This window comes from Plasmodium fragile (assembly GCF_000956335.1).
Source record: "Plasmodium fragile strain nilgiri unplaced genomic scaffold supercont1.11, whole genome shotgun sequence".
NCBI lineage: Eukaryota > Apicomplexa > Aconoidasida > Haemosporida > Plasmodiidae > Plasmodium > Plasmodium fragile.
The window spans coordinates 118098-145046 of record NW_012192591.1 but is presented as its reverse complement, the minus strand read 5'-3'; the positions used below and the strand labels follow the sequence as shown (position 1 = coordinate 145046).

The window sequence follows — 26949 nt, the reverse complement described above, 5'->3', positions numbered from 1 at the left end:
AAAAAAAAAAAAAATGTCTACAAGTTGGTACTTACAAAAAGAAAGTACACAAATTTCTACCTAAAAAAAAAAGAATAATTTATATTCTCATTTGTACATATTATATTGAGCCAATTTTAATGGGAGAAAAATTATATAGTCTATAAGAAGTTCCTCGAAAAGGCAACAAATCCGGACTTTCAATTGCCTAAAAGGGTTTTACACACCCCATTGTTGTACGCTATTTTTTACTTTTTTTTTGCACGCCTTTAAAATAATTTTAAAAGAATTAAAAAGAAACCTTGCGAGCTTGACAAAAATGCCACAATAACACTTTTAATTGAAAAAGCGAAAAGGACACAACTGCAGCAGTACAGTGTTTTTAACTTGTCGGTGTACCGCCCGTGTTGTGCCAATCAGGGGGAAAAAAGCACGCTCCTTTGGAAGAAGCGAACGTTTTTGTCTAACTGTGATTGTCGAGCTGCAAAGTTGATCTCAAGCGAAGCACGCACTCTAAATATATGCTTGTGTATGTACGTGTGTCTATACGTATAAATAGCCATATAGCCGCGCAGAACAACTGGCGCTTCCTGAGGCTGCGTGCTCTCAACGCGAAAAAGATAAAAACGGAACGCTGATATTGCAAATGGGGAACATATCCAGTGGGCAAAGCAAGAAGCCATTGACACTGCTTGAGCTAAGCACAAAGATTGGGGAGTACCGAACGATAAATGAGGTGAATAAGGGGAGTAGACGGCTCGAGCGCAGCCGAAAACATGCATATATATAGACGCGTATCTATGCACAATGGCTGAGTGATACATTTCCCCGAAGAGAATACACACACGTATGAGTACCTCCCCATGCACATATTCTCAACATGCTCACCATTTTCAGGGAGACCCTGAGATGGTCGAAGATCCAGATTTCCCACAGAAAATGATGAAAGAAGCATTAAGCAACAACACAACGGGTAAGCAAATTCGGCAGGAGAATAAAGCTGCCCTAAACCTACTGGCGCAATTTTATTATCATTTTTGTTTTTTTTTTCCATGATACGGACACCATTCTGTGCATGTTATATGCCACTAAGTTTTGTTGCCCCCAAATGAGTAATTCATTTTCAATCTCCTTACCAGTTGATGGAAGCACCGTCCAAGGCACCTTCGTTTATTACCCAAACAAAATGAAGCCCAAGATGTGGATAGGGAACTACAATATTTTGAATCCAGAAGATATCCTTTGCAAAAATGTGGCTGAGAAAATTGGGATGACTGAAGCTGAGTGGAAAAACTACGTCCAGGCGAGAAGGAACGAACAGGTAGGAACGACGGCGCGTGGAAGCAGTGGTTGACAAGGCGCCTTCACACCTTTTACTACGTGCATGACATATCCACGCCTTCCCATATGTGTGATACGCAAAGAGAGATAGGGAAAGAGAGAGAGAGAAAAAAAAAACTTCCTTTTCACCACCACCACCCCACGCAGGAGCAACCTAGCAATGTCCAAATCATCCCCAACTTTGATTCTTCGCCAGGAAAACACTCTATGTCTTTAAAAGAAATGATGAAGGGAGGCACTGTCGCACCTTTTTATAGCGAGGATGGAGAGCTTCCATCATACGGTGGAGCCCCATTTCTTGCCACTGACCCATTTCGTGCTCATGAAAAAAAATATAAAAAACAAAATTATCAGGACATTGACCAACAATCCCAAAGTAACAGTTGCACTATTAAAGATACCGGAGCTGACGACGATATATATGACGACATGAATAGCACAAAGGAAGACGAAGCGGGGCTTTTCTACAGAGTGGACAACGTAGCGACGGTAGAACAAACACATGTCCTGAGCAAACAGAAAAGGGGTGACTACACTGGGGAAGAAAAACACGAACAGGAAAGACAAAAATATATACAAAAATTAAACAACGAAATTACTAACATAAATGCACACCAAGAAAGAATAATTAATCAGAAGCGAAAAGATCTGCTCGCTTACTCAAAGTCCAACTCAAGTCAACTGCCCCCGCCACAGAATAATAGCGGATCCTTTGGAACGAAAAATATACCACGTTCAACAAAACAGGATATGAAAAATATAATCACTGAACTTATAAATGATAACAATAAAACGGTTACTTCGAAAATGTATTCCTTAAGAACGAACAAAAAGGAAGGCTATGCCGATTTGTCGTCCATGAGTACGAAGGGAAGTCTGGACATGAAGACATTCTCTATTGATAAGGACAACTCATTGAGTAAGAGGGTACACGTAAAGAGGACCTTGGTGAAGTGAACATCCCCTCAAAACGAAGTAAGGGATAAATTGGCGCTTAAGCCACCCTCCAAGGATTTGAAGACATCGCTCCATATGAACAAATGTGCCTTTTTTTTTTTTTGTGCACCCCACATGGCACCCTAAAAATGTATGTTTTGTTTTTTCCGTGCGGACTGGGGAACTATACGTACACGTTTCCCGCCCCAATTTTGTTCATTCCCATCATTTTTCTCGCTCGCGTTATTTTGTTCGCCCCTGTCCGGTCCATCGCACACCCGCACAGGTGTACGTACACGACACGGAGCTTCTTCCATCCACATGAGCAGCCATGCCAAGGAGGATATAGCGCACGCATCTTTCCCCTCCCACACAAGCGCGTGTACGTCGTCTGATTGTACCTTTTCCCCCCCAAGGCATGCGTGTGTAATACTTCGCCTGGCCTTCTAAGCCTTCCCCCAAAATGTTTGTCCTTGTTTGTTCCAAACGGGTTACACACACGCATTGCTGTTTATTTCGTTTTAATCCTTCCACTGACTGCATTCGTTTATTTAGCCTTTTTGCAAAATTTACGAATATTTTTAATTAATTCTCCCAGTTGGGGGGTTGTCTATGTGGCTGAATTTGTTGCGCCACGTCTTTTTTTTTTTTTTTTTCGTTTGGACGTACAAATGGAGTGATGCTCCCATGCGTAACAAACAAGGTTGGTGAAGTGTGCACGGGAAAAGTAGCCGCAAATTAGGGGGGAAAAAAAAAAACGAAAAATGGGATAAAAACAGAGGTAATATGTGGATGAAATAGACGCCGAGATGGTAACACTAATTGATGCGCTCACCAACGTCTGGGTGGTATCCCCCCCATGGCGTTAGCCCCAGTGGGCCGACCCAAAGGGGACGCTCTTGTAGTTGGGGGGGTAGTAATAGTACGTGTTGCAGGGTGGAAGAATCGATTCTGCATTCATGAGAAACTCATCGATCTTGGCGGCGACGTCTCGACCGTCGGCTATAGCCTGAACGACGGTACTGGGGCCGACTCTGCAGTCCCCACAAGCAAATATTTTCTTGTAGTTCGTCTGGTAAGTTCTAACTTTGGTCTTAATACAGTTATAATTATCAAGCTCGATCTTAATGGAGTCATTCTGCCATACGGAGTCATCCGTCTTGGAAAATCCCAGGGCCAAGATGACAACGTCTGCTTTGTAAATCCTTTCGGTGAAAGGGACGTCGACATACTCCTTTGACTCCTTGGTCGTTTGGTAATTTTGAATGATGTCGTCCGTGGTTCCCGGTGAGGAAGAATGCGAGCTGGTCGCTACGCTGGAGGTTCGGCTGGATGTGGCGGTGGCGGATGCACTAGCAGTCGCTGCCCCGGATGCTTGCCCAATTGCGCTCTTGGACGACATTTTCTGTCCCTTCGCTTTGCCAAACTTCGTCTGATGCTTCTTTGAGTCAAGATTGGACAGCACCCCATTGCTTCTGGGCATACTGGAGGTGCTGTTGGATGTGGGCACGGTGACAGATGTTGATTTCGTAGAGGATGTCCGCAGCACTGCATGCTTATTATTCACCTCGCCCTTAGGTACTTTTTTTAATTTGACTTTAATGGCCCTAATACCAGACACTCTCTTAGGGTCCTTGCTGGAAGGAATAAACTCTAAACTCCTAACACAGAATTCGCGTGGGTCCCTCCCTTGGATAATGATCGCTTCATCATGTGCATAATCAACCTTGAATATATTTTTCACTCCTGGCCACGAATATTCTGTACTTGTCATGGGTGGAATATCTTGCCTCGTGAATTGCAAAACGCTTGCTGCTCCCATTCGAATGGCCAAACTTATACAATCCACAGCAGTCTTCCCTCCTCCCAAAATAATTACGTGTCTTTCTGATACGTCTATGTAGTTCTCATCTGTGAGGTCAGATTTCATGAGCGACTTTTGGCATGTGGTCAGAAAATCCATAGCATAGTAAATATTGTTTAAGTTCGATCCTGGAATATTCAATTTCCTTGGAACTTTATACCCAGTAGATAATAAAACAGCATCGAAATTTTTGGCTAGCTCGGATAAGGTTATGTCAACCCCTACGTTGATATTGTTTTTCATAATGATTCCTTCCTTCCTCATTATGTTTAACCTTCTCTCTACTATTTTTTTATCCAGTCGTACATTTGGTATTCCGTTCATTAGTAATCCTCCAAAATATTCATCCTTTTCAAAGACGGTTACTTCATGTCCTGCTTTATTCAACTGTTGAGCTGCTGTTAGTCCCGCTGGTCCTGAACCAACGATGGCGACTTTTTTTCCCGTCCTGGTATGCGGAATAATTGGCTGAATCCATTTTTTTAAAAATCCACATTCGATGATGGATAACTCAATAAATTTTATTGACACTGGTTTTTCATTAATGCTTAAAACGCAAGCATCTTCACAAGGCGCTGGACAAACGCGCCCAGTAATTTCTGGAAAATTATTTGTATCTAATAATCTTTCCAACGCCTTTTTCCACTCATTTTCGTATATTAAATTATTCCAATCAAATATTCTGTTTCCTAAAGGGCATCCTCCTCCGCTAGAATTTGGATAATGACAAGTTGGGGTTCCGCAATCTACACATCTAGACGCTTGTGTCTTTAGCAACTGGTTATGGAGTTTACTTTTTGCATTGATGGGGACGATGATTTCAGAGTAATCCAACACCCTACTGCTAATATCTTTTAGCGGGTGGGATAACCGTTCGTACTCCTTAAAGCCCGTGACTTTATTCGGGTTTACCGCGAGAAAGGGTTTGGCTTGGCTCATGTTTGGGATAACCGACTCTGTGGCTTCCCCCTCGCAACTTCCTTGTGTGTTCGTGATGCTCACTTTGGTCACCGGGTGGCGTGTATCCTTCGATGGAGAGGAAGTGGCGGTGGCGCATGCGGTGGTGGTGGGGTCGGCAGTGGGTCCAGAAGAAAGCCCGGGGATAGATCCATTCAGTGGGGCGGTTTCCGTGGCAGTTAGGGAAGTGGTCACCGGCGTGGTGGTGGAGCACGATTTGCCCTCGGATGGGTCCACCGAAGAGACGGACGCTCCAGCAATGCTGCGTGCCGAAGCGGTAGAAGTTCCCCTAACACCCCCACCATCAGAAGATCTCACAGCATGTTGGTTATCCTTGACACTTCCCTCGCCTTTCTCATTTGCGTAGAGGAAACTTTTCAAGGAGTACACACTAGGGCTCATCTGTTTCTGACTCATGTTCATGTAATCCTCCCCCTCGTCCCTATCAATCAGGCTGTCAATAAAGGAGTTGGAATTTAAGGACTTGAGATGAAGATCGAGAAGGTACTTCTCATTGACAATATATTTTTTTATCATTTCCTTTGACTTTTCATCTAGCTTTTTTGGGAAAATATTTTTAAATTCAGCAAAGGCGTTACACTTAAATGAGGTTTCTGTGAATCTCCTCCACTTTCGATTATTTTTTCTACAAATCTGTAAGTTATGAATAAATCCTTCAAAGTCAAAAGATTTTTTCTTCTTGACATGCCCTTGCAATTGTTCACTGCCTTGAGTAGAATTCAATTCAGGTGTGTAATTTTTCACTGTTAATAATTTCCTATTATGATTGTCTTGCAAAATGTCATATATGATCAGTCCATCCACATTTCTCAAAGCTAGCGTTTTGGGCAATCCAGATATATCATCCGAGATGGTGGTAAAAAATTGCATGGCTTTTTTATACATGTTTTCTGGCTGGTCGACATTTTTCAAGAGGGAAGCCCAGTCGTCCAGAATTGCCGCGGCTTCTTCATTTCCTGTCTTCACAAATTCGATACACGCTTCTGTTAGCACTCGCTTAATATCTCTCGGAATAATTTTTGTAAACCTGTGCAGATTAGCATCAAAATCTTGCAGCAGAACTTTGGCCGTATAAGAATTAGTCCTTTCGTAATGCTCGTGTAGTAATTTTTCTAAAGTCATTTTTTCATCCATCGTTTTGCATACTTTCAAATCTACCATTTGATGATTTACGTTTTTTTTGTTAATGTCTAGGACGTATGCAATTCCTCCACTCATTCCTGCAGCGAAGTTACAACCAATTTCACCCAGCACAACTACTATGCCTTTCGTCATATACTCACACCCGTGACACCCGACTCCTTCCACAACTGCTATGGCCCCAGAATTACGAACTGCAAATCTTTCCCCAGCTCTTCCTGCGAAAAAAGCTCTTCCTTTTGTTGCACCATACAAAACGGAATTACCTGCAATCATATTTTTCTGACAGTCATTTATGAATAAAGACGTTTTGGGGAAATGCACAGATATAATTCCACCTGATAGACCCTTCCCTACAAAATCATTTGCATCTCCTTCCAGTTCAAAATTTACACCACTTGTCAGGAATACTCCAAAGGATAATCCTCCTGTTCCTCTAAATTTCACCTTTATAGTATCCATAGGTAATCCTGGTTCCCCATATTTCTGAATGATATGATAACTTAACATGGCTCCCACTGCTCGGTCCGTATTCTTTATAGGCATCTTTATATTCACAGGTGTGCAATTCAGGAGGGCTATCTTGGACCTTCTTATAAGTTCTCTATCAATGATATCAGATAATTTATGATTTTGCGTTTCGCAGCAGAATATTGCCATTGGTTTGGGTTCATTTTTCCTTGAATGCATTTTTTTCTCGTTCATTTTTTTTCTCCTCATGCTGGTGGTGTACACAATGGGCTTCTTTCCATTCCTTCTGTTTATGGCTAGGTTATATTTGCTGCTTTCACCTTTGGAATATTCCCGGTTCAAATCATTTTCCTTCAATAGCTGTTTTTGTCTGTTCTTCGTCTTTTCCTTTTTGCCTTGGCCGGCCTGCACGTTGCTTTGGTGGAGGGAGCCGTTCAGTTCGTTTGCGTCATCCATCTGTTCGGAGTCATTCGGGCTTACTTCTTCTTCTTCGTCCTCCTCTTCGTCATCCTCCTCTTCGTCATCCTCCTGTTCATCCTCGTCCTGGTCCTCATCATCATCGTTATCATCGTCATCTTCATCCTCTTCCTCATCATCCTCCTCGTCTTCCCTCTCATCTTCGGCGTCATCGGCCGCTGCCTCCTCGTCGTATTCCCCCACAGAGGAGCACGTCTCCCCTGCGTGGTTCATCCCATCCGTGTGTTCGCCACCATCGTCTCCTGTCTTCACCACATCATATTTCTGCACCGTGTTGTAATTCTCGTTTATGAGTACCTGCTTCCTTCTCATTCTGTCTAGTGCACTATTCACTCCAGGGGAGAGCGACCCTGCTGTCTTGTACTTGGAGCGTGAGTAGAGATAACTTCCACCGACTTTCCGCTTTTTCTCATGTGCATTTTTGTTGTATCTTTTCTTCACGACATCTTTCATTTCCTCTTCTGCATAGTATTTCCACCCTGGGAAGAGCAACTTGGAGAAGTCCAGTAACTTTCTCTTCTCATCATATTTCAAGTGGTCCTTCTTTTTGAGCAAATCGGACCTTCCGATAATTTGGGAGAACTTCCTGAACCCCATGCTGGCCAAGTACTCCCTGACCTCTTCTGCTAGCATAAAGAAAAAGTTTATTATATGTTCTGGTTTGCCTGCGAATTTTTTTCTCAACTCTGGGTCTTGTGTACATATACCAACAGGGCAGATATTGAGGTGGCATTTCCTCATCATGATGCAGCCTAAAGCAATTAACGGTTGGGTGGAGAAGCTAAACGATTCTGCACCGAGTAGCGCACCTAAGATGACATCTCTCCCTGTTTTTAATTGCCCATCAATTTGTAATATAACTCTTTTTCTCAACTTGGACTTGCACAAAGTTTGGTGCGCCTCTGCTAGTCCGATTTCCCATGGGAGACCAGCATGTTTGATGGACGTCCACTTCGATGCTCCCGTGCCACCAGACATTCCACTAATTAAAATTTGTTCGCAATTTCCTTTGACCACTCCTGAGGTGATAACACCTATTCCTAGCTTCGAAACTAATTTCACAGAAATCTTAGCTTCTTTATTTATATTCTTTAAGTCATAGACTAGTTGACCGACATCTTCAATGGAGTACATGTCATGGTGTGGTGGTGGTGAAATTAGACCAACACCTGGGGTGCTTCTACGAACGGAGGCAATTTTCGCACTGACTTTGTATCCTGGCAATTCTCCCCCTTCTCCAGGTTTGGATCCCTGGGCTACTTTTATCTGCAGCTCCTGCGCGTTCACCAAGCTGTACGCCGTAACACCGAACCTAGCGGATGCGATTTGTTTAACGGCTGAGTTGGTGTTGGGTTCGCTAGACCCATTAGCATCGGCAGGCTCCTTCTTAATGCGGTCTTCTGCCTCTCCTCCTTCACCCGTATTAGACTTCAACCCCATGTTATTCATGGCCGTGGCGACCGTGGTGTGTGCTTCCTCCGAGAGAGACCCAAAAGACATAGCGCCGGTGCAAAATCTGAGTAAAATTTTGTTCACAGATTCTACTAACTGGATATTTATGGGTTCATTTTTTTTCTTCTTCTTATTATAAGAAGGGCATTTTTTATAATTTATTTCTAACTGTCCCCTAATCTCACAATGGTTTATGAGTTCATTCTGCAGCTCTGAGTATTTTTTATAAGTAGCTGTACTCCCCGTGCGAGTTGCCTTTTGCAATAAGCTAATCGTTTCTGGATGGTTCATATGTATTTGTGTGTTGCCAATACTCCTGAAGTGGTACTCCCCATGGTCATCGAGTTCCTCCATTTGGTCTTTAATGTGCAGGGTTACTATCCTCTTCGGGTAAGCGTTGTAAAATATTCTCAGAATTTCCTTCTCTACAAATTCAAATGTTACTCCCCCGATAATCGAGTCACATACATTGATGAAGCATTTTTTTAAAATTTCATCAGATATACCCAACGGTTGCATCAACCCACATCCTTTGTAACTAGGGAGAGTAGAAATACCATTTTTCGACATGATTTTTAATATACCATAATTTGCTGCATGTCTGTAGTTACTTATCATTTGTTGGTTACTAAGCCTGGCCTCATTATCTCCATATTTAATAAAGCGCAAACTTTCGTACAAGATAAAGGGGTATATACAATCAGCCCCAAATGAGAGCAGAACTGCTAAGTGGTGTATTTCAAAACAATCCCCAGCCTTCACTATGAGAGAGCACTTGGTTCTTAGATTTTTACTTAACAAATATTTATGTAACGCACCAACAATTAGGATGGAAAATATGGGCACTCTCCTTTCATTTATGTTACTGTGTGAGAGAATAATCAGCTGGCTCCCTCTCCTAACAGCATTTTCAACATTGGTATTCACGCTATCGATAAATTTAATCAAATATTTTGATACGATGTTATTTTTTATTTTCATTTTATTCACATCATCTTTGTTATGCTTGGTTTTGTACTCATCCAGCTTGAATGTGTAGGTGATATTACCATCTGCATGGTAACTACGCTTTGGTGAAGACACACTTTTCACCACATCAAATTTCACTTCGTCCGCAGATTCTCCCGACATGAGTGCTTCCAATTTATTCAAATCGACTGTCATGTCTATTATGATGTGTGGGAAGTCTGGCAACTGGAGGAGCAAATTGTAGAGTGCGTCGTTCAAAATGGGGCCATTAATAAATATACGCTGACAGTTGGTGTAGTTGGAATGGAGAATGTCTCCTTCCTTTCCCAAGGTGCTCATAAGAGACATGATATTTTCTTCCCTAATTGGGTCGATGGCTGGGTTGGTCACTTGTGCAAATGTTTGCTGGAAGTAGTACAGAAGATTTCTCCGTATATAACTTAAAAAGGGAAAGGCGGTATCATTTCCCATTGCGCCAAGTCCATCGGCGGCATGCTTTACCATAGGAGAAATTATCATATTGAATGCGTCATACGTATAACCAAAGGCTTTTAACTTTTTAATTAATGCTTCATCGTTAGGGTCATCCACATCGTCAGCCTCCTCTGCATCTTTAATTCCATAGGCACTTTCCTTATTCAATATGGCTCCATATTTATAAGCATTCATTCGTATGTTCTCCATGTTGGAGGCCGGTTTGATAATATTATCCAAATGAATAGAATAATGATCTAGCCATTTCTTGTATGGTTTTTCTTTCAAAAATTTGCTTAACACCTCTTCATGTCTTAAGAATTTTTTTTCTTTAAAATCGATGAGGACTACTTTCCCAGGATATACACATCCCTTATGGGTAATTTTGTCATAAGCCAAATCGACTACCCCCGTTTCGCTAGACAAAACGAAGAGTCCATAGTTGGTGATGCTGTATCTAGCAGGTCTTAATCCATTACGATCCAACGAAGCGCCTACTTTATTTCCATCAGTGAAGATGATTAATGCAGGTCCATCCCACGGCTCCATCATACATGTGTGATATTCGTAAAAGGCTTTTTCCAGTGGAGTTATATTTGGATCCTTCTGATATGCCCTTGGCATTAGCATCATAATTGCGTGCTCTATTTCTCTTCCCGCCATGGTCAAAAAGTCAATGGCATTATCGAACAGGGAAGAGTCAGACGGGTAGCTAATAGCGCCTTTGGTTTTTCGAGACTCACCATGTTGCAGTTGCGTCTTCACCGCATGGCCAAAGCTTTTCTCACTTCTGCACATGTGTGAAATGGAATTCGTATCCTTAAGTCGTTTAGAAGTGGCTGCATTATCATCCTTATCTGAAAGATCCTCTGAATCGTCGAATGAGCTCCCAGACATCTCATTCACATTGCTTAAAAACTCCGAATTGCTATTAATGTCAGAGTTCATATATTCCCTTTTTATTTTATAATGAATGGCCGAGCTGTTATATGTGAAGTCTCTCTTCAATCGGAGTAGTAATCTCCTCCTCGATTTTTTCTTTAGTCTATTTTTTGTCAACATGATATCTTCAAAGGTATCCTTCTTTTCAATGATCTCATCGTCGTTGTCATATATAATATAATTCTCCTCATTTATGGGTCTTAAATCTTTTATCGACACTGATTTAAATGAATTTGGTGCTTTGGACAATTCCATTCTCTCTTGAAATAAAATCGAGTTCACACTAATGGTGTTGATTTCTCCATTGTGACATATTCTTCTAAATGGGTGTGCCGCATACCACGTGGGGGAAGTATTCGTAGAAAATCGCACATGTACCATCGCAAGGTAAGATGTAAATTGCTCACTTAGTAAATCCTCAAAATATAAATATATTTGGGAAGGGGTTAACAGTCCCTTGTAAACAATTGTCCTGGAAGAAAAACTACAAAAATACATATCATTATGTCTGACCAATTTTTTTCTTATAAAAAACGCTAGCAGTTCTATATCATCTGGCAAGCTACTCAAATTCAAATGGCTATCATCTGTGAAATCTATATCTGAAAATGGGTATATATTAAAATCGTCGTAATTTTTAAACACTGATCTTTTACATACAAACATTTGAGCTATGAACGGCTCACTTTTTTTCACAGATGCACTAATTACATCACTGCGAACTGGGATTGGTGATCTCCAACCCAGAACTACAAGTCCATTGTTGTACACTTCCTTCTCAATTTCATGGTACAAAAATAACCTCCTTTCTTCATTATGTGGAAGAAATATTTGCGCAACTGCGTAGTCTCCTTTTTCCGGAAGCAGAAATGGCAACTGACATGTGTCACTTAACATTTGAAAGTAATCATGTGGCATACCCACCAGAATTCCTGCTCCATCTCCGTTGTTCGATTGAACTCCTCCTCTATGACTCAGACGCAATAGTATTTGCATGGCCTTCTGGATAACACTCCTTGAGCTCTTTCCATTGATGTCTGCCACGACTCCTACTCCGCATGCGTCCTTTTCATTTCTGCTGTCGTATAGGCCATGCTCGGCCTGCTTGGCCTTCCTCTTCTTCGTTTTCTTCATCTTCTTAGCCTTATTCCCACAATGCGCAGTCAATTCCGGTGTGTCGCAACTTGGCTCGTTCATGCTTTGCGTATCCGCCTCGTCGTTCCTTTCCTCCTTCATCTTTTTGTTACCTACTAATTGGAGAAGCCAAGTAGACACTTGGAATTCCCTGCCGAGTTCACCAAGTCGGAGAATAAGGCGCAGCGACGCAAAGAAGCAAACACACGCTGCCACAAGAGAGTCACAAGACTAATTGGAGGGGCGTAATTGGGTGGTGGTGCTCATGGTCTAAGGAATTGCGCGCATGAGTACAGTACACATATGTGAGCAGAGACAGGGGAGCGGCAATATGTTTCGAATCGAGGTCTACCGGCCAGGCAAAGTAAAAAATAAATGTATGTTTTCACACGTTTATATGCACAAAACAATCGCGTGTGCCTCCACGCATGTCCTATGAACAAAAAAAATAAAATAAAAAAAAAGGCGAGTTCTGCAAATCGCGAAGGCGACGGTGCAGCGAAATGAAGTGGCGCTATTCGCAGCAAATCTTCCTTGTAGACGTAGAAAAAACAGACTGGACGTTGATTAAAACTTTTGAAATTAATTTTTTAACGTATTAAAAAGGGAACTAATTTAAAGGCTAAAAAAAAAATTTCGAATATGTTTTAAGCAGTTCAGTGTGGATGTGCAACGCACCAGTTTGATGCACATGTGTAAGTGTATGCGTAGGATGGCGCATATGAATATGTGCTAGGACAAACATATACATATGTGTATACAGGAGTACACGATTCCTCACAGGTGCTCACGGGGGCATATGTACGACTGCACCCAACAGTTGCGTTATATTTTAGCCGACGTTTATGAATACAGCATTTCCAACTGCCACTAATGTTGCGGCTGATTTCTGCACTTTTACGTGTTAGCTCAAACGCGTGATTTTTTGCTCCCAGCGAGGAAGAAAGGAATGCAGAATGTAACTGCGTGCTGTTTTGGTTGTTCGTTGTTGTTTCGTTGTTCGTTATTCCTTTTGTCGTCGTTTTTTTTTTTTTTTTTTCTTTTTTTTTACACATTTATTTGTTCATTTGTTTATTTTATTTTTTTTTTTTCACTTGTTTTAATTTTTGTTCACTTTGGTTAAATTTTGCTTATTTTTTTCTACACTTTCCCTTTCGCGTATTTTTTGCGTTTTTTTAATTCCTTCCAAATCGCCTCGCAAAAAAAAAAAAAAAAAAAAGTGCGCGCATACCGCAGCGGCGGTGGAAAATTCAGGGGGGGGAGCTACAAACTGTGGTATGTCGAGTTTAATTCGTGCCTCCAATTACCTGTGGAGCATTGGGGCGTTCTGCTTCCGCAGTTGGGATGTCCGCAGGCCTTAATGTTGACACCGCGGGGTCACCGTCGAATACGCAAATAAGTAGGCAAATTATGTGTAAGCAGATAAGTAGGCATATTATATGCGTGTAAAGAACATGAGAAGGCAAATATGTAGGAAAATTATAGGCAAATGAAAAGGCAAATTATGCGTAAGAAAATGAGAAGGCAAATATGTAAGAAACCTATAAGCAAATGAAAAGGCAAATAAATTAAGCAAATGATATGCATGCATAGGATGCTTCGTTAATTATAAATTTGTTACAAATTTGTTAATCGTGACAGTGAGGACGCGAAAATAAACACACGAAAAATTATGTTGCGAAATTTTGTAGCGACGTACGCGAAACACATTTGACCAATTTTAAACGTAAAAAAATTTTGTAACCTTTTTCTTGCGCATGGATTAAGCAACTTTTACGCGGGAGCCTTTTTACACTCTATTTTTTTTTTTTAACATAAAAACGAGAAAATTGTAAGGTATGCTGTAGATCACACCAGCAAGTGTGTACAAAAATGGGGTTGCACATATTTCCACTGCTCACTGTCATGCGTGTATATTCCCCCAATGAGCTCAAAAATGTTACAAAAAAAAAAAAAAAAAAAAAAAACATCAAATCAAATCAAGCCAAATGACCAGACTGTTTTACACCATTCTCAGTTTCCATGAGGATGACATTGCCCAAAAAGAAATTACGGCATTTACATTTTCCTGTGCACAATATGCATGTACGTACGCGCGGGCACATGGTTTTGCATGCCTTTGAAGGCCCATACACACAATCGTGTGTGTCCTCGCTGCAAATCGATTTTCACAAAATTGAAGTTAAATTCTTTTGCTGGCATGTCCTGTACGTAACATTGAGTGCCAGTTGGCTATATAGCGCGAGAAGTGATCTGCAAAAATAAAAACGCATGCAAGGGTGAAGCTTGCATATGTATATGTGTACGTATAAATATATACATATTAATGTACAGTCCCTTGTGGGGGCATACATTTCCCTGTATCACCACTTCCCATGTACGCGCAGACGTATGTACACCCACGAGCAGTCAGGCGAAAAAAAAGTGGACAAGGACTTCCTAAAGAGGGGGTTTAAACAGTGGACAAAATTCACCTTCATCCTTCTCCTGGACATATTTTTTTTTTCCCCCTCCTTGTTGGTTTCCACTCAAGTGTACATGCACCCAATGTAGTACTGCCCCGTGTAAAGGGCCCGCATGCAGGTCTACACAGGACGGTGGTTTCCAACTCGGTTAACACTTCTGCTTCCCATGAAGCGCAAAAAAAAGGGATGCGGGAATTTTTTTCACAATTTTTTAAATTCCCCTATGGTAGAACGTGTGGGAAGGGGTATATCCGAACGAACACACCGAGTGTTACATTTCCTTGTTGGGCAATTAGGAACTTTTAAAAAAAAAACAAAGGTCGAGTTTATACACAAAAAAAAAGGGAAAAAAAGTTGTTGGTGTTAATTGACAGGTGTAACATAAGAGGTATAAGGGGATTTGGCAAAAACAGGTGCACAGAAAGCACGCCAAACGCAAGGACGATGTGGCGGGCACTAAAAAACAGTCGACATGGCCTTCTGCCGAATCGTCTGGTGAGGAATGAAATAAAAATAATCAGCAGACCGTATGGGCAGTAATCCACTGTTGGAGCACACATTCATAATGTACAGAAAAACAAGAAAATTTAAAATGGCAAAGCAAATTTTCTGTGGCAAAAATTTCTGGTTGGAATTAGTTTCCACACTCTTAAATGCATCATTGATGTTCAATAAAGATTTTAAAATGTTATACACTGAGTACACAATAAAAATGATGCCAAAGATCCCTGACGCGCCACCTGACATGAACATAACAAATATGTTCATCACTAATCCTTTGAATGCATTAAGACAAATTCCCCAAGCTTTTTTTTCGAGCACCTTCTCGCTCATGGAAGATGATGTGGATGATTTGTTCTCTTCGTTTTTGTTTATCTTATGTAAATTGTTTATATTTTTTTCCACTTTCAAGTAACTGTCTCCAGCTCCGTATGATCCTCTCACGTCCTTCTCGAATTTGTATCCAAAGGGTTCCGTCGTGCCTTCACATTTTTCATCATATTTCTTAAGGTTGAAATCCCATCTACTCATTTTCCTTTTTTTCTTTTTTGTCTCAGCGGGGAAATTTGTTTATGCACAGATGGGGAGTAGTGCGCACGGATGCAAATGTCGATCAGCTCGTTTGTTGCGACTGTCTTGTGCAGTGCGACGTCGTGCAGTGAGGGTTTCTCCCGTTGTACGGTGCTCTTGTCGCCCGTCCGTTTGTTTGTCTTTATCTAGATATACTCACACGTGTGTGTGCTTATTAGGGGCAGTTTTATTTAAACCCCAACGCCTAGTGAGGGGGCAACTTGGAAATGATTCCTCCACAATTGATGTGCCAAGCGGCGGGGAGGAAAAAAAAAAGAAAAAAAAAAGCTGACCACAAACAACGATGCACGTGCGCAGTCGGCTGGGGTTATCGACTTAAAAATGGGGTAGTATAGAAAGATGGAGCATGTACATACGACCCATCAAAGCTATGCAAAGCGATGAGCTACACATATGCAAAACGGAGCAATACTAGGGTTCATCACATGACTATGCTGTAATGGCCTATGTAGGGTAATGTTGGGCGCTCGTAAAATATATATAACGCAAATTTAAGGTGGAATTATAAACAATACGAATCGAATGGGGATGCAAAAAAAAAAAATAAAAAATAAAAAAATAATATATATGTATGTTTATATAACTGTACAAGCTGCTCCTCTTTCCCGCTGAATGCCAATTTTGCAAACCCTTTCTTTTTTTATTTTCTCCGGCATGTTAACCTGAGTTCTTCACGTAACGTTGCACGGGGAAACTTCCTGGAACGGTTTTTGTTCACAAAATGGAAAGCCGCTGGGTTTGAACAAAAAAAAAAATATATATTTTTTATACTCGCCTTGATTTAGGCTATGCGTGCGATATGCACTAATCCATATTGAGAGTTCCACTCGGCAATTTTTTTTTTTTTTTTTTTTTTTAAGTGATATAAAAAATGAAACGGATAAGTTGACATACCGTTGCCATTGCCCTATGAGGGTTAGAAAAAAATATAGCCATGTCGATTTATCAATTTGTGCGCGTTTGAAGAGTTTTTATGTTTATAAGCGCAGCCATGAAGTACTGCATGATTTAAGATACAGGTGAATTATCATCCTAATGCTAACAGGGGGGTGGTTGGTTATGCCTTTCCCACTGGCGCTTTCACATGGTTAAAGGAAAGCAAGTTTTCGCCCTGCGACCTTGCTTGCAAAAAGGATGTTCCATGTGGCATACTTTGGCAATTACGCCACAAGAGGTACATAGCTACGCAAGTGCATGTACCTGCGTTACACGTGTTCTCGGGCATCTCACATTATGCAATTAACCTTGTGACCTGGCAAAACGCGCTTTAAAGAAGGAATTTGACACAACACGCAAAAAGGTCTCCTTCACAGTCGCTACATTTTTTTTTTTTTTTGTTGTTATCTGCTCTTTGCGTTGTAAAGGTGCGTTCGTGATCCGATTGGACATTCACTCAACGTTGCAACTGTGTCGTTTTTTTTTTTACGTTTTTTTTGTTTTTCGCCAAGGGCATCCCTTTGCGTAATGTACTGCCTATCGGTGTAGCGGCTGGTTTGTTTTTTCAAGTGTGTACGTTTTGCGTGCATACCATCTACTTGGATACAAAATTTCACCCTCACCCATCGTCAAGATGAGCGATATGAATGACTTTGACCAGTTCAACTTCAACGGGTATGATAGCAGCAGCAAGGGAGGTCCCAAGGAAGAAAAGAACATAGAGGCACCCAACGGAGGGTACGAAATGAGTGAGGACTTAGGATTATCCAACGAACTGAATGATAGCCTTATGGAGAAGAGCTCCAACTACAACGAATTGAACATGTCGCTCAACAGCATTTACAGCGACCAGAATGTTTCGAAAAGGGAGGTAGACGAAACAGTTAGTAGCAGTAAGAAGTACAATTTTGGAGAGTCCAAAAATGATAGCTCCAATAAATTTACAACGTCATTTAAGAAGGACAGCCAAATGTCCTTCGAAAATGCATATGAACAATTTTACGAAAAGGAATCCGACATATCAGACACAGAACAATCAACCACGTGGGAAACTGAAAGACTAAAAAGGATAGAACAAAGGAAAGAGTACGAAAGAAATAAAAAAATCGAAATAAAAAAAAAAGCTGCGGAAGACTTAAAAAAATGGTATGAAGAAATGGCCGTTGTAATTGAAGAGAAAAAAAAAATGTCTAAAAAGAAAAAAAATGAAGAAAAAAAAAAGGAAGAAAATTTGGAAAACAAAACTTGGCAAAAGGTATTCCAATATTTGGACCTGGAAAAGGGTGAATATTTTAAGGAGAACAGCCGCATGAAGCAGGTCCTCCTCAAGCTCATGAAAAGCGAGGGTTCCTGATGTTTTTCTGCAACTCCTTCGCCTTCACCCCTATTTGCATGTACAACTGTGGGGTATATATGCTCATGCGCGTGGGTGGAGTCATCTCGGCAATGTTTTTTTTTTTTAGCCGCGACAATTGCTCACCTGCTGTTGCCTATGTGCCTAAACCATTACCCCCGCCCCAATAACCTTATTACAAACCTAAACTCCTTTTTGAAAAAAAAGTTAAAAAGAATTTATATGTTACGTGTTAGATTATAAACAAAAATGCAGAGCGAAATGCCAAGCGAAGTGCAAAACGTACAACAAATACTACGGATGAGGGGTGGAAAAAAAAAATAAAATAAAAATAAAATAAATTTTCATTCCGCTGAGGCTCATTAACGGAGTACACTTTGGCGCGAACCCCCCCTTCCCCTTGCGGGCTTGGTAACTGCTCTAATGATATGGAACAAAAGACAGATAAGTACGAAGTGGTCTAACCATTTAGGTCCTCGAAAGAGCTGGTTTATTCGCGTTGTTACTTGTATTCCATTCCTTGTCCGCAGTTATACTCTTCTTTACTACGGACCCCTTGGCGTATTTGAGAAGGTCCGAGTTGTCTTTTTTCAAATGTTTACCATACTCATCTGCACCCTTATACCTATAGTTAGTACTAATATGCCCTTTCACCCCACTCTCATTGTTATTACTGACGGTGCTACTTTCGCTTCCCTTTCTGTATATCATGGAGGAATTTTTCCTGGAGCTGCTGACTACCGTTTTCGTCACAGATGTGGTGTTGCTTGAGTTCTTGGTTCTGCTGCTTTGCTGCCCAGTTGGCAGTGCAATCACGTGACCACCCTTGCTGTTCACCATAAGACCTAAACTGCTAGTCGCCCTGGAGTTATTACTAACACTTTTCACAACGCTGTTGTCGGAAACGTGTTTGGTCACCTTATCTGTGTACTTAAACGTTCCTGTTTTTTTGCTTGCATCAGATTGATATATATTGTTCTGACCCTTTATTGCCCTCCTGGGTGATCTATCCTTGTCTTCCGCCTTAACATAACCAACGGGTTGTTCCTGATTTTCGCACATAGCTTCTTTTTCCCCCTTGTAATTCTCACCCAGGGATCCTTTCCCAGAAACTCCTTTCCAAACATCCACATCCTTCCTAACCTTCCCACTTGTAATTAGAGTTTCTGAATTTTTTATAACGTTTTGTTCAATAAAGGATATGATTTCTTTGAAGTTGTTTTTGTCAAACTCGTAATTCTCCTTCGCGTCGTTTTTTTTCTTTGCTTCTGCGTCTGTCTCGGCTGGATTGGATGGGGCGCTCGAGGGAGTGTTCGATGCGCCTTGCGGGGAGGACCCATTGGTAGCATCCCCCTCGTTGAAGTAGCCATTGTCCTCGTACATGTTTACAATATCGATGTGGTTCAGCTCGTCTATGTCGTTTGGGTAATTTGTACTATCAAGGTCTCCTATGCCAATTACGCGTCTCACGTCGCTAGGCCCCCTGACCCCGTTGCTGTGGTCTATGTTCCACTCCATCGCAGTCTCGTAGGGTTCTCCCGCAGAAAGGTGACCCCCTTTTGTCACTTCCTCACGGAGTTCTTCTCTTTTCGATTTGGTGTATCTTAATGAGTCCCTTTCTGTTAGCTGATCACCCAAGCTGCCGTCTTCTAGGCCCTTATTTGGAGCCCCTTCATCATGGCTTCCCTGTCTGCTACAGGTTCTTTTCTTCAAGTCGTCATATACTCTGGACCCCTTTTGCCTGCCACTAACGGATCCACTTCTGCATCTACTTTGAGAGACATTTTTTTGCATCTGGGCATTGTACGAATCGATTTTGTTTTTCAAGTTGATACTTTTCGTGGTGTTCGAAATGATGGACATATTTCTAGCGCTGTTATTGCTGATGGATCTCCTCCTGCTGGATTGCTCTTCACATAAGGGTTCGTCTTCAACGTATGGCTGCCCTTCCTCATTAGCACATCTGTGATAACTCTCGTAGTACCTCAAAATGTTGTTCATTCTTTTATTTCCCGTGACGGCCGACAAGCTGCCCTTCTTCTGGGTCGAGTACTTTCTGGTGTATTCAGATCCCATTTGGAAGTTGAAGGAACTATTTTTATAGCTCATCTTGAATTGACTCAAGGATTTTCTAATTAGTTTAATATTATCTCGCACAGCTTGAATGTTTTCGTAGTGCATTTTTCCAAAGGACTTATTTAGTACATTGTTTCTGGAGCTGACTTTAAAATCGTTGAACAGTTGTGGGTACTGAGACAGAACATGGTTTAGCAATTTTTCCGCTGCGCTTAGGCTTTCATCAAAGGTGGTCATTTTATTACACTGACTATGGCACACATCTTTGAAGTAATTAATTTCTGTCACGGATTGCTCCTTCTCGTTGAGTAGCTGCTCCACAACCTTGTTATGTTCCGTCTCTAAAGATTTAATGGAATTGTTGTACTTCTTTGTGTACTCCTTCTCCTTTTGTATCATTTCTTTTAAAATAATTTGGACTTCATCAAATGATTTTTCAAATTCTTTTTTAAGCGAATCAAAATTGATTTGCGTGTCTTTGTATTTGTCCTCTACATTTTTTAACTCCTTCAGCTTCTCTTTCATTTTGGTATTTTCCATTTCTTTTTCGCTTAGCATTTTTGTGTAGTTATCAATTTCTCCTTTTATTTCGCTAATGAGTGTATTTTTTTCCTCCGTCAAATTTTCGATTTTTTTTTCCATCTCTTGTACCTTTTGGCTGTACATTTTTTCCTCTCCTTCTAGTATCCCTGTAAGGTTGAAATATTTCGCCTTCGTGTCTCCCAGCTCCTTTATGAGGGCGTCTTTCTCTAGTTTGCGTTGCTCCGCTTCCATTTTCAGTTGCTCCTTCTCCATCTTGAGTTGCTCCCTCTCTATTCTTAGTTGCTCTCTCTCAATTTTGAGTTGTTCCGTCTCCAATTTGATCTGTCCCGTGCCTGTCTTCGCCTGTTCATTTTCCCGTTTTGCACATTCTAGCTCCTCGTTCAAGCGGTCCACCTCCTGCTGTAACATTATACACTTGGTGGTAGCTTTATCCGTTTCACTTTTGTAGAAGAAATTTTTGCTAATGATGGACTCCTTATCTTCCTGCGCCTTTTTTAACTCCTCAGAAAGTACCAAGTTGATATTGTGGCTGTTTTCCTGCAGGTATTTCTTCTCTTCTATAATGCTAAGTAGGTCATTTTTTTCCTGCTGTAAATGTCTCATCATATTTTCGTATTTTTTGCTGTATTGAAATTTGTCCTTTATAGAATAGTACTTTATAAGTAAATTTTTTTTGCACAGATTCACAAGTACGTTTCTGTATTTGGACTTTAGCTTGCCGTAATTCCTCATCAAGAGTTTATTTTCAAATTTGACTTTTTCATTTTTTTTTAACAAGTACAGATTTCGTATGTTCAGATAGCAGGTTCTGTATATGCACTTATTTTTCAGCCTTATGTTATTTTTGATGGTTTTAAATAGGAAGGCTATAATTTTGTTGTATCTCCTATCTGTGTGTTCCTTCTGTCCTACTGCTGCATTCAGGTCGCTTTTGTCGCATGAGATGGTACTCATTTTGTCTTCTATCTTCTCCATCCATTGCTTAATCTCCTTCATGGCCAGAATGACATTTTCGTCGTTCATCCCGTAGGATGAGCAAACAGAGTTGTTAGCGTTGAAGTACCTCAAGTTGTCTACCTGGGAGTAACACACCGACCTATGCTCTGCGATATGGTCAACTTGGCTCTTTGCGTTGCCTTCCAAGTCGCCTTCCCGGTTTCGCTCCTCTGGTTGCCCTTCCAAACCCTCCCCAAAGTTATCTCCATTGTTTCGGCTAGCATCACCACCCTTCTTCATGACACTCTTCACGCGAGTGTACATATCGTTGGCGGCCTTCATATTGCTGGTCAAAGTGCTTCCCCTCTCCATACCCTGCTTTCCTCTTTCAGACAATATGGACCCCTTTTCAAAAACGTTTATCATGGACGCGCTGTCTTCTGGGAATACGTCATCCTTCACATCGAAATCGGTTGACAACTTTTCCTTACTAGCATTTATCAGTTCATACATCGATTTGATTTTCGAATAATTATACGTGTTCATCTCTGCAGTAGTATTGTAAGTGTTCTTTCTATTAAGGTTCCTCTTAACTTCGTTTCCTTTCTCATTGTTCGCTTCGCCATACATTGGAGTATCCTTCCCAGCTGATCGTTTCCTACCCATTGCGGCCTCCTGACGAGCCACCTCCGATTTGACTCTGCTAACAAACGATTCACTATCATTTGGTACATCGTACGAAGTAAGTTTCGTGTCCTTTTTCTTCAAGGGAGTGTATGCGGAATGTTGTTGAGTCGTCTTCTCATTATTCGCCTGGTTATAATTTTCCCATTTATTTTTTAACCTCTCTAGGGAAACAAACTGATTCGGATCCGTCTGGTTTTTTGTAAAGGTATGCACTTGGCTCTTTGACGTTTTGGTTAAATACCTATTGGCCACATGGCTAGGGGCCCTATTCATATTTGCCCCTGTATATTTTTGCACACATGATGAGAGGTTAGATCTGGGTAACCCGTAAAACTTCGTTTGATAATTCAGGTAGCTATATGGCTCATTGTCATTGTAGTTTCTATTTTTTAAAATAAAATGTAAGCTGAACTTATTTACATTTGGTCCTGCTATTTTGGAATTATTATTGAACAAGCTAATGGCTTCTTTTATATTTACATCGCAAAGGATACTGTTCGTTCTGAGAGCCAACCTATACTTAACAGAATCGTTACATAAGTCTAGCTTGCTTAGGGGGAGGTAAAATACGCTCAGTGGCTTGGGTAAGTTTTGAATATCTCCTTTGTTGTTTTTCAGAAGAAGGGATGAAGTGGTGCAGGCAAAAACGGAGTCGTAAAAAATAATTGTCAATACCCTATTTTCGAAATTGTCTGCACTCGTATCAATTATGTATTTCTCAATTTCTAATGGAGACTCACTATATGTAAAAAAGTTAGTTGATTTGTCGTATACAAAAATGAAGGGGGTGGAGTTAAACTTTTCTCCCTTCCAGCAGGCAGGTGCGTGTATCAACACCTTGTAATGCTTTTTACAGCTGTTTTTGCAGTTGCTATTCGGGTTGTCCGCAGTAGGGGGGCGGCCTGCTCCATGGGTGGTATGCCCATTTAGAGTATCCTCCATATTGTCATTTTTTTTGCTTTCCGGGGGGAAGACCTTAGTTGCTTCTGCTTTCGCAACACCATCGTGGATGCTCGCCAAGTTGCTTTGGCTCCCACCATTTAAGTTGCCAGAATTTGTCTCCCCCTCCAACTCTCTTTTCATATTTTCCATAGTGCAACTTTTGGACTGACTGGTGTCCCCTTTTGCGCACTTCACATTGTACCTTTCACACCCGTTTTCTTTGTTCGCTTGTTCAGCCTCTTCCTCATTTAGCGTACTTTCTATTATTTTCCCATCCGCGTTGTTCAAATTGGGGTCGTACCCCCCTGCACCCAGGGACTCTTCATGAGACTCCTCATGGCTCAGCAAACTGTGTGAGGAAATGGATTTCTGGTCATCGATTTTCCCAATTATTTCGTACGTGTCAATTATGTTTTGCATGGCGGAATGTTTTTTCCTTTTCTTGAAAAAATGCAAAACGTTTAGAAGTGGAACAATGTGTAGGACATATCATTGCACTTCCCTTTTTGCGCCTGAACGGTTTTGTTCAATGTTTCGAACATTTGCCAAGGGGCGTGTGGGACGACAAGGTCATGAAAGCCAACACTTAGTGATAGAAGCAGGTTGCGGTTGAGTTAAAAAAATTTTATAAAAGTGTGACTCCCACGCCTACAAGTATTCATTCTGTGTGTACGTATATCGCGCAAATGTATGCATAGATCTGCGCGTTTGTACACATACACACCAATGCATAGTGTCACCGCAGAGCAAAATCTAACAATCTACATTATAAAAGCGATTTAACAAAGAGGAAAAAAAAAAAATAAAAAAAAAAAAGGCAGTTTCATGTGACACTCATGTTGTGAAAAAAATTGCAATTCTGTTACGTTATATTCGTTCGCATGTCGCAAAAAAAAAAAAAAAAAGGACAAAAAAAAACAATAAAGTTGGGAAATTTACACTTGTAATGAATTTTATAATAACAAGGAGGAAAGGAAGAAAAATTCGTTAAAACACAGGAAACTAAAGATTGCGAAAAATAGGCGTTTTTATTTTTTTTTCTTTGCAGAACTGTTCACCCCTGCCACACGCCGCGGGGTTGTTTGTCGTAGGCGCCAGTTTTGGCACTTCTGCAAAAATAAAAAAAAAAACAACAAAGTGGAAAATGGGAAAAAAAAAAAAAAAAAAAAACACACTCTGCATGATCATTCCATCCTACGCAGGAATTGAAAGAAAAAAAAATTCCCAAACGGAAGATCAATTTGTACAGAAAAAACCAAAGTGTTCACAGAAATAAGAACGTCAAAGTTGGGTAGATTATTCGTAGCAGTGTTTGCTGGAAGGGAGAAAATTATCGCCAAGTCTGATGTACACATGAATGGAACATTTGTGGGGGAAGAAAACTGTGGAGTGGGCAAGTGCCCATGTGCAGAAAGTCTGTTCGCGCACACGCATGTGTAATTACGGTTACACGCACGTACATTCACGTGTGTATATTGACTTGTGCGAACGCTAACGTTTCCTTGGCACAGCTGAACGACCATTTCAAACGACAGTGCAGTTATATGTACATAAAGGCAGAAGGGAAAAAAAAAAAAAAAAAAAAAAAAAAAAAAAAAAAAAAAAAAAAAAAAAAAAGCTAGAAAAAAAAAAAAAAAAAAAAAAAAAAAAAAAAAAAAAAAAAAAAAAAAACAGCGACGGTGATTTATACACACTGTAGAGTACACGTTACAAGTGAACGCTGAACAAATTGACCACGTACAGTTTAGCAATTTTGCTGCATTTCTCACACATTTGTGTTTCACCAACTAAAATGAATACAACACTTTCTACGCGCGTGTATTATTCCCTTTCGTGAAGGTAAAAATGACACGTCTTTTTTGCTTTTTTTTAGTAAAAAAGGTCAGTGTAAAATGGGGGGAAAAAAAAAAATAGGTTGTTGTTGTGGGTGTCGTTGTTTTTAATTTTCCCTTTAAATGGTTATGTGTGCAGAACAAAAAAAAAAAATTATGGCACACAATTCTGCATGTTACCAACATTAAAATATTTTATCCCTTCGCAACTGAATAGGGTTATTTCTTTCCATTTTCGTTTTATCGCAAAATGTGTATCTTTGCACCTTTGCTGTATACCGATGGGGTAAAAGCATTTGTACAACCCAACCTGCTGGACCCTGAACCTTTTAGCAAAAGGAACGAAAGAAATTAAATTTATATATTGCCTACGTTATGTCACAACCCATGGTTGTCTTTTTTTTTTTTTTTTTTTTCATTGATTGCGCAAATATACAGCTGTTTCGCATTTTCCACCGAAAGCGTGCCATGGCAAAAAAACTGTGAGGCATTTATTTTTACACGCAGCATCGTACGAATGAACACCTCATATTTCTACATATATTCCTGCCCGAAAAAATCACTGACAATTGCAACAAGGGTATTGTCCAAAGGCCCCCCAGTGCATCGCAAAAAGTTGGTAAAAATACGCATATGGTAGTGCAATATGAGAAACATTGTTTCCATTTGGTAAAGGGTAAAAAAAAAAAAAAAATTTTGACGGGAAGGGTGCACATTTCTGATTAATCTCCAATGGAGAATTCTAAACAATTGGTGTGTGTGCAAACATTCATGAGCTCACCTTTTGAACGTGCATCTCCTTACATGTTGTGTAAAATAAAAGAATGGTAACACATGTGTATGCACATTTTTATGCCTTCATATGCCTGCTACGGGAAATAACTTACCGCATCGTTTGCGCGCCACAATGTCGTATTGGTGGCATAGAACTAGAGGGGAGTAAAACATAGGTGGTGTGTTTCAGCTCTACGTTGCCATTGCACTCTGCTTACGTTGTATGCCTACATTTCGAATTAACTGCGACGAACAGCTAATTAAAATTTTTCGCGTTCGTGGGGACTTTTCACATGTACACATCTTTCCCCCTCTTTTTACGCAACTCGCTCCGCTTCTTCGCTGCCACTTTCGCAGAGGACATTTGTTCTTTTGGCTTTGTTCCGGTTTACCTGAGCAAATGCGCACTACCTCAATTTAAGCATTCTGTTTTTCAAATATTAAAAATGAAATTTAATTCGAATGTTATTTGGCTTTTAAGAGTGCGCTTTTATATGAAAAAAAAAAAAAAAATGAATTGTAAACAAAATTTTCTTCATTCGGGGCAGAGTACCGGGTTTGGTACACACAGGATGTCCATGCGTATAGCAGTTGTATTGCTTTACACACTGGCGTTACGAAATGGAGCGATGAAAAGCGGCGCAGCGCAATACCACGAAACGCTGCGAAAAACTACGAAACACTACGAAACACAAATTCAAATATGTCACTTATATATTGGGTATATAAAGTTAATTATTAGGGCAATAAGGTGGCTTGATAACAGTGCATAACAAGGTACATCGTGTGTCTGGGGCCCTCCATAAAAAAAAAAAAAATGCCTTTCTATGGCCTTTCAAATTTGCTCATTCGGTGGGAGTCTCTCTATATACTGTTGTCCTGTGCACATGTTGTTTTGCCTGTTTATTTATTTATTTTTTTCCCCCCTTTGGCTAGCTGTCCCCTTCAGCCTGTTTATCTGTTCCTTGACCGCACGGTCCGATTTTCTCCTGGCAGTACGACAAACTTGGCACTTTCCGCGCTGTTGTCATTTTCTCCAAGTGAAGACTCACCAGCCGCACGAGTAAAAGTCGCTCATATGCACACATTTTTATTTACTAAACAAGTAGGCATGTAGCGGGAGAAAAAAAAAAAAAAAAAAAAAAAAAAAAAAAA

At 40.6% G+C, this 26949-nt stretch overlaps 5 protein-coding genes across 5 annotated transcripts; 2 read left to right on the top strand and 3 right to left on the bottom strand.

Annotated features, from left to right (window-relative positions):
* Positions 1-1087: 1087 nt before the first annotated feature.
* On the top strand, positions 1088-2277 carry AK88_01291 (uncharacterized protein; the record flags this gene model as incomplete). The annotated part of the gene is made up of 2 exons (XM_012478927.1): positions 1088-1300; positions 1468-2277. 2 exons carry the CDS (start codon positions 1088-1090, stop codon positions 2275-2277), a joined length of 1023 nt encoding a protein of 340 aa, XP_012334350.1.
* Positions 2278-3121: 844 nt separating this feature from the next.
* On the bottom strand, positions 3122-12259 carry AK88_01290 (uncharacterized protein; the record flags this gene model as incomplete). Its single annotated transcript, XM_012478926.1, has 1 exon — positions 3122-12259. The coding sequence occupies one exon, from the start codon at positions 12257-12259 to the stop codon at positions 3122-3124; it is 9138 nt and encodes a 3045-aa protein (XP_012334349.1).
* Positions 12260-15078: 2819 nt separating this feature from the next.
* On the bottom strand, positions 15079-15654 carry AK88_01289 (uncharacterized protein; the record flags this gene model as incomplete). Its single annotated transcript, XM_012478925.1, has 1 exon — positions 15079-15654. One exon carries the CDS (start codon positions 15652-15654, stop codon positions 15079-15081), a length of 576 nt encoding a protein of 191 aa, XP_012334348.1.
* Positions 15655-17284: 1630 nt separating this feature from the next.
* On the top strand, positions 17285-18004 carry AK88_01288 (uncharacterized protein; the record flags this gene model as incomplete). The annotated part of the gene is made up of 1 exon (XM_012478924.1): positions 17285-18004. One exon carries the CDS (start codon positions 17285-17287, stop codon positions 18002-18004), a length of 720 nt encoding a protein of 239 aa, XP_012334347.1.
* A 468-nt stretch (positions 18005-18472) lies between these two features.
* AK88_01287 (uncharacterized protein) lies at positions 18473-23608 on the bottom strand (the record flags this gene model as incomplete). The annotated part of the gene is made up of 1 exon (XM_012478923.1): positions 18473-23608. The coding sequence occupies one exon, from the start codon at positions 23606-23608 to the stop codon at positions 18473-18475; it is 5136 nt and encodes a 1711-aa protein (XP_012334346.1).
* Between the last annotated feature and the right edge of the window lie 3341 nt (positions 23609-26949).